Source organism: Girardinichthys multiradiatus, chromosome 4, assembly GCF_021462225.1.
Source record: "Girardinichthys multiradiatus isolate DD_20200921_A chromosome 4, DD_fGirMul_XY1, whole genome shotgun sequence".
NCBI classification, from domain to species: domain Eukaryota; kingdom Metazoa; phylum Chordata; class Actinopteri; order Cyprinodontiformes; family Goodeidae; genus Girardinichthys; species Girardinichthys multiradiatus.
The window spans coordinates 27,389,999-27,397,404 of record NC_061797.1 but is presented as its reverse complement, the minus strand read 5'-3'; the positions used below and the strand labels follow the sequence as shown (position 1 = coordinate 27,397,404).

At 38.8% G+C, this 7,406-nt stretch overlaps 1 protein-coding gene across 1 annotated transcript; it reads right to left on the bottom strand.

Annotated features, from left to right (window-relative positions):
- Positions 1 to 1,327: 1,327 nt before the first annotated feature.
- Positions 1,328 to 6,806, bottom strand: dkk3a (dickkopf WNT signaling pathway inhibitor 3a). Its single transcript, XM_047362735.1, has 7 exons — positions 6,409 to 6,806; positions 6,107 to 6,208; positions 5,971 to 6,030; positions 5,321 to 5,413; positions 3,485 to 3,629; positions 3,246 to 3,402; positions 1,328 to 3,152 (listed from the first exon to the last, which is right to left on the bottom strand). Exons 1-7 carry the CDS (start codon positions 6,583 to 6,585, stop codon positions 3,065 to 3,067), a joined length of 822 nt encoding a protein of 273 aa, XP_047218691.1. The 5' UTR covers positions 6,586 to 6,806; the 3' UTR covers positions 1,328 to 3,064.
- Positions 6,807 to 7,406: the final 600 nt, after the last annotated feature.

Here is a 7,406-nt window from a genome sequence, read left to right as displayed (position 1 = left end):
GTAGATTTGTTAAGACGTTTCTTCTATTGTTTGTAAGTTATTAATTTGCTTCAGACCTTATCGTTGCAGTTAGGTCTTTAGCAAGTCACACATCTGCTGTCTGTTCATTTATACTTTTAGAAAAATCTATTTGTTGATGTTTTTGTTGTCTTTTGCACTTTGTGAGCTGGACATTTACAGCATGGGTCGTCCTCATGTTTGAGTGGGGCGTTGTCCTTTCTGGTGGGGGCTCTCTCTGGCTTTTTGTCAGGGAGTACGAGGTATGCTCGGGTATTTTTCTTGGCGCGTCTACCGGCTACTGCTGCTTGATAGCCTGCTGAACGACTCCTCTTCCCCGGGTTAATGCTCTGCAAACTTCAACTCAGCATTCAGGCTGCCCTGGACTGCTAAGGTCGCCACCAGATATTCACTGTAGAAACGCCAATGTTGGAGGATTCTTTTTGTTTTCTATGTTGTTTATTTCTTTGAAATTTGAGATGTGTGAGAATAGTTCAAGATGATTTTAGAAATAAATTAAAAGTGCTTTTTTTTTATAAAAAAAAAAACAAAAACAGTTTCTTACAGACAGAAACAAATTAGCAAACTGCTGCGATTACGGGCATTATATACTGGTAATGATACTCCTAAAGTGTATATGAGATTATTTTCTCTTTTGAAGCAATGATGCGTGAACCCCAAAAGGCAGCTCAATCACACAACAGCCCAACTGATCTTTGGAGAAAAAAACAAGGGATTGCATTGAAGTGCATACATTTAAATGTGACAGAGTAAGATTTAGGATGAAATGAAGGATGCACACACCTCATTTCTGTTTGCTGTCGTACTGCCTTGCATGAGTCAAAAAGTTAATAAACATTATTATTGGTATATTAGATGAATTGGCAGAACTAGCTCACGGTACAGTTAAGCCCAGAATTGTTCATACTCTTGGCAGATTTAGATTTAAAGGTATTTTTTCATCCAACAAGCTTGTTTCTGAGAGAAAATGATACAGGCACCTCTCAAAAGGTAATAAACCAATGGGAAAGCAGCATCGGTTTAAAAAAAGTTGAACAAAATCTCTTTCCATTTTGCCGAAGATAAATAGCTTGTAGGAGATCATGCTTCCACTGACATTTTGCAGTTTTTTTTTTTTTTTTTGGTGATGAGCTCCAATCATTTAGAGTTGACAGACGACCTTGCCATGGCCCTAATCTTTAGCTCCGGGCACAGATTCTCCATCAGGGTCAAGTCAGGATTCTGACCAATCCAAGATGTCCAAAAACACATGTTAAAATGCTAAAATAATCTTATTGTTAAATTTTGGAAATAATTTTCAGGCTTCCTCTTTAGGTTGAGGTGAGATTTTTATTTTTCCCAGGCAGGATGGTGACTGACACTTTTACGAGGCAGCATCAAATTCATGCATTTTTTAAAATGGAAAGGATAACTTTAACTTTTGTTTTAAAACTGTGAACAAACCAGCATTTTTTTATGTTATGGTCTATAAATTTATTTTGTCAATTTTCCCATGCAAGTCTTTCAAGGAAATATATATGAGAAAACATCCCTTAGTACAGAGTGATGCAATCTCTAAATCCATAACAGAAAAAGTGTGGTTCTGTTCAGGATACTTACATTTTATTCTTACAGTCATGGCCTAACGTATTAGCAGTGACAAATTTATGTTGTACATTTTGCAGATTGGATTTTGCAGGACTGTTTCATGTTGCTATTATATTACACGTAATAGTATTACATTATGTTTTTTTTTAGCTTAAAAGGTTTCCCCCCACAACTTTGTCCTGGCATAAAAATGATCAATTGCCTTTATTTCAGCATTGCTAAAAGCACTGTTGAAGCTGTGAAGAGTCCAGCTAAAATGACTATTAGCAGACTGGTTACTAAAAAAACTTGTTTTTAGCAAGTTATCTCCAAGTCAAATCTGCAAACACAATCACTTTGTCTCAGGATGGATTTGTGCAAAGAATTGCTGCTAAGAACATGCACCTGTATTGATTTCTTTGCAACAGAGAAAGCTTCAGAATACCAAAGAGTACCACCAGTGCAGAGCTTGCTTAAAACAAAGACTTTAAAATAGCAGCCATGTGACATGAAAAGCAACAAAAAAGCCACATTTTGTTTTATAAGAAAGGCATCAACTACAAACAAAGTCTTCAGAGAATACATGAATGGACAGCAGGAAACTGATGCAAAATTCTCGGATGTTTCCTCCTTTCTATTGGGCAATCATGACTCTGGAGAACATATGTGGTTGCTTCTCTTTCAAGCGAGTGGGGTTACACACAATTCACCGCCATGAATAAGGAGTGGAGTCAAAACATCCAGCTGCATCATCTTTTAGTGATTCTGTTACAACAATTTATTTAGGGATGTTTGTGTATTTTCCAGCGTTAGGGAGCTAAAAGATAACATTAAGAGGTTGCAGCTTTGATCTAGAAACTCCACAGATCTGAACTTCACTGGGAATCTTGCATCAATTTAAATATATATATTTGGTTGAGGCGTTTGCTAATAAAAACCTTAGAAACGTACAAACTGGGTTGAATTCCTCTTGAGTGTCTCAAAACAAATACTGGTGCCGCAAAACAGCATTTGTGTCAAATAATATTGAAAAATAATGTGGGTGCAGCAGGCTACTGGGGGACATAATACAAACATTGGCCATCTTCTAAGAAATACATAGAAATAAACAATACATGCTATGATTACTAAAGAAAGCTAAAAAATATCTTCTTATAAAAAAAGTGTAAGAGCATAAATTGGTGGTTTTTGTCTAAATGCCCCTAAAATGCAAGAAATAACACAAGCTTGACTGTGACTTTCATTCAGAGAAATAATGTGAACTGGTACCAGACAATAGATTTCAAAAAGAAATCCCAGCTGTGACTAGGTTGTTTCATGTTGCAATATTATCAGTGATTATTACTCTAATTCTACCCATTATCTTTGCTCTAAAACTTTACAACTTTGGATTAAGCTGGCAAAAAGAGAGTGCAACAATTAGGCCAGTGGCGACATCTTCCATGCTGTTTATGAGAGTGTAAATTCAGTCAAGCTTTGTCTAAAGAATGTAGTCAATGTCTGAGTACAGAGAGTCCGTCAGATCCTCTTCACTTGAGTCCTCTGCTTTCAGGCACATGGACCCTCGCCTGTCAAACAGCAAGGAAGGAACAGCTGAGAATAAATATAACTGTATCATGTACACTGTTACAAACTAGGAGACAAAAATGTGCTGCATTCACCCGAGGTGCTGGCACTGAAGATCTCCTACACATGGACAGTGTTTCCTGGGTTTATTATCCTGCATGTCCCAGGACAAAAGCTCCATCAGGTTGTTGGAGACATCAAAGCAGCGTTCACGTTCAATCGGCTTAGCTGAACAGACAGGGAAGAGCAGGGCTGCACAAAATGAAAAATAGGAACATGTTTTTACTGTGAACATCCTCTGTAACTGAAGTGTGCATGATGTGCTTTATTATACCTTGATGCAAAGCACAGCAAAGATCTGGCTTACAGTCAGCCTGGTATTGACAAGTGCAGCCAGCTTCTCCTTTGGTAGCATTTTGGCTGCACTGACCCCACACACACATCTGGTCACCACAGCACTCCTCATCTTTAGAACAAGACTTAAAAAGAGACAAGTTGGTTTTTTTTGTATTACTGCTCTTGTATTTCAAGGAACAAACAATAATGTTCAGAACTTTGGCGTTGAACAGAAAGGAGAAGAACATGTCGCTAAAGTTTAACAGAGCTTAACCTCACAGCAGCTTTAATATTAATGATTCTTGAACCGTGACGTCTGCTGACTTCATTTAATTAACAAAGAATAAATTCTGCAGGACATTTTTAATGTACAGGGGCTGAGAGGTGCTTTTCATTCCACACTCTTACAATGGGTCATGTAGAACAGGATAATCAATATCCTGGCTATATCTATAGAGAGTTGTACACAGTTGATCCTGCCCTCTGTGTATTTATTCTCCCTGTATGCTGCACCTGTCGTTGGCCGACTGCCAGCCTGTTTGTTTCTCCCATTTCTTTTATTCTGCTAAACCAAAACTTTTCTGGAGAAAATGCTATCAGATCTGCAAATCAAGGCCAAAATGTTGAGATAAATGCAACTAAAACATGTCTTCCACCTTCTTTGAGCAAGCAGATAAAAATGATGATCTTTTGTTCAACCTTGACTCAGGCCGTCCTTCCATGTGAAGCTAACAAGACAGATTGCTCACAGGCAACACACTCCAATTACACTTGTGGACTTAGCTGCATTGCAGTGCATGTGAAAGCCCCAGTTTTCTGAAAGAGTGTGGGGAAGACATTGCCCCCACTCTGTTGGAATTGCATTATTGTCATTAAATCTTTATTTTACAAGGTCCAGTCTCATTTACAAACAGGACCTGGACAAGATGACTTAGACTTAAACGTTACTGTCTTTCAGCTGCACATTCACAATGTAGATCTGAGCGAGATGTCGTTGCAACACTCCGAATGAAAACATAAAACAAGTAAAAGAAAGACAGTGTAAATATAAGCATATGCAATATAAAAAGAATAAATGTATGTTTAAGAAAATGAATAGCAGGAATGTGGTAGCAGAGAAAATAAAAAGTATCTACAGAAAAAGGTATGTGTCCGACAATATGAATATTGCAAGTATCTATAGCGGCAGGATTTACTGTAACATTGAAATAGACAATATGATAGAGCAAATAGTTCAATTACTCAGTGCAGTAGAGTTAACAGTGTCCATGTAAGTGCCTAATGTATGTATGGGAATGGGGAGTATTGGGATTATATCAGTCTTATGATGTGGGGGGTGGGACTGTTGTGGCATCTGGTTGTTCTGCATTTGATGATGAAAAGTCAGTCAGTCATTTTCTACCACTTATTCCATAGTGGGTCACAGGGGAGCTGGTGCCTATCTCCAGCAGTCTATGGGCAAGAGGCAGGGTACACCCTGGACAGGTCGCCAGTCCATCACAGGGCAACACACAAACAACCACACACACACTCATTCACACACCTAAGGGAAATTTAGATTAACCAATTAACCTAACAGGCAAGTCTTTGGAGTGTGGGAGGAAGCCAGAATACCCAGTGAGAACCCACACATGCACAGGGAGAACATGCAAACTCCATGCAGAAAGACCCCTGGCCAGGAATTGAACCCAGGACCTTCTTGCTGCAAGGCAACAGTGCTACCAACTGCACCACCGTGCAGCCGTGATGAAAAGTGATGGTAACAAAATGTGCTATGTAAAATAAGACTTTAGGGGAGCCTGACCAAATATAAAGACAACATAAGACCTCCTACCATATCAGTGTCTTTACATGACTGACACTTTGTCTTCTGTGTGTCAGAGAAGCAATACCTTCCTTTCCCACAGTCATCATTAGTGATGCATCCCTGCAGAGAAAATGATGGATTACAAGAGATGAATGTTCGTCTTTTTATAACTCCAAGCATTTATCTCATTTTATTCAAAACTTGGAGATTTGAAAAGTGAAGCTATGTAAATTAGTCTAGCATTGATTACATTTTCCAAACCATGACAAATCTCCAAAAAAAATAACGATTCCTCCAAACATGTCTTTACCTTGTAAAAAAGTGTAAACCAAGTATGAATGTGAAAATCTACAGATAATTGGTGATTAGTTTGATCTTGCAGGGAATTTGATCAAAATAGTTGAGAATCCCAAGAGTTGCTAAACATTCACATCACAGCAGTAGTTTTTTCCCCATAACTGTAACAAATGAAATCCAGTTGCACGTTTAAAAACTGGCCTGACATGTCTGTGTGTATGGCTCATAAAAAACAGAGATGCATTGTAGCCAGCTGGTTTATTTCAGTGCAGACAGAATGCTGAGTCAGTAGATACCAAACATCGTGCAACATTTACAGTGCTGGGGAATCCGAAATGAGCTTTCAAATCTGAATCTACAAGGAATGAGAGAAGACTTACATGATTGATATTGTTATCCAGGTCAATGGCTGGGACAACTGTGGCAGTAATGTTTGTAGCCTGTGCAAAGTAGACATTTTTATTAAGTTTTATTGACAAGGTAAACAAGCTGTTTACTGTTTCTAAGCTGACTTACCTGTCCTGCTAAGGAGTGCACAGATTCATCATTAGTTTTATCAGTCTCATTGGGATGACTCTGAGGAAGGTCATTGTGATGAGGGCTGACACTGTTGTTTGCCTAGGTGGAGAATTATACTGAAGGCATTTTTAAAACGTCACATTTTCCAGCTAAATCTGACTCTAAGCTATTATTAGATGTTCATTTCCACCAACTATTCCCGTTTTACCAACTAAGTGACAGCACACTTACAGCAGCGAGAAAATATGGCCATGTCATGCAGACAGAAAGATGCTAACTAGATGCAACCAGCTGCCTACCTGGAGAAACGCATCCTCAGGCTTTTGCTGCGGATCCTCCTGCAGTCGCTGTACAACTATGCGGTCCAGCTCCGACGGTCCCTCCACGATGTGATTGATTCCCGACTCTACTATCTCAGGCAGGATGCCATTGCAGACTGCTGTCAGCGCCAAAACTGTAAGGATAGATCGCATCATGCTGCTGCTGCTGGTCCTGCTGCTGCACGGTGAGGAGGAGGAGGAGGAGGAGGAGGAGGAGGAGGGTGTGGCTGCTGCTCCGAGTCCGAGACACAAACAGCCTCGTCACAGCTGTTTTCCGTCACAGCAGAGTAATCACTTCACAAGTAAGAATCCATTCTGTAATTCTTGCAGAAAAAACCTGCGTTTTGAAATGGCTAATTAAAGCCCAGATCTCACCACTATCCACCCTGTACAACGTGTAACACACGAGTTTGAAACTTGCATAACAGTAACCCGGAAGGATCCGCAAATGAACAATATTGTGATATATTAAGATCTGATCATAATTAATCTGGACATAAACATCTACATAGAATGATAATTAAAAAATACAAATAGTCCTGAACATTGGCTACTTACAATTAAACTGACGTTTTTGGGCAACCTGTCTTGCTCTTTCTGGTTGATATGTTTACTGTGAATGAGAGTTCACAGAGATTTAACCTTTTAAAAGTCAATTCACCACCTTATATTTGTGCCGATTTATGACTTTGCAAATGGAAATGTTTTAAGGTTAAAAAGACAGACCTCAAACTCAACAGATCTCAAACTCAGAGAAAATTTAATCTGAAGTTACTAACTAACTATGCATAGCTGGAAGATTATTAGATCCTCTAATAAAATATTCTTTGTAGATGCTAGTTTCAATAGATATTAGCCTAAATATTGCATGTATCCTCACTAATAAAACTTCTTGCCCTAATACTAGGATGGGTCAAGTCCAAAATAAAGTTGATATATCTGCAAAAAGCAGATAATTTGGAGGATTGTTATTTGAT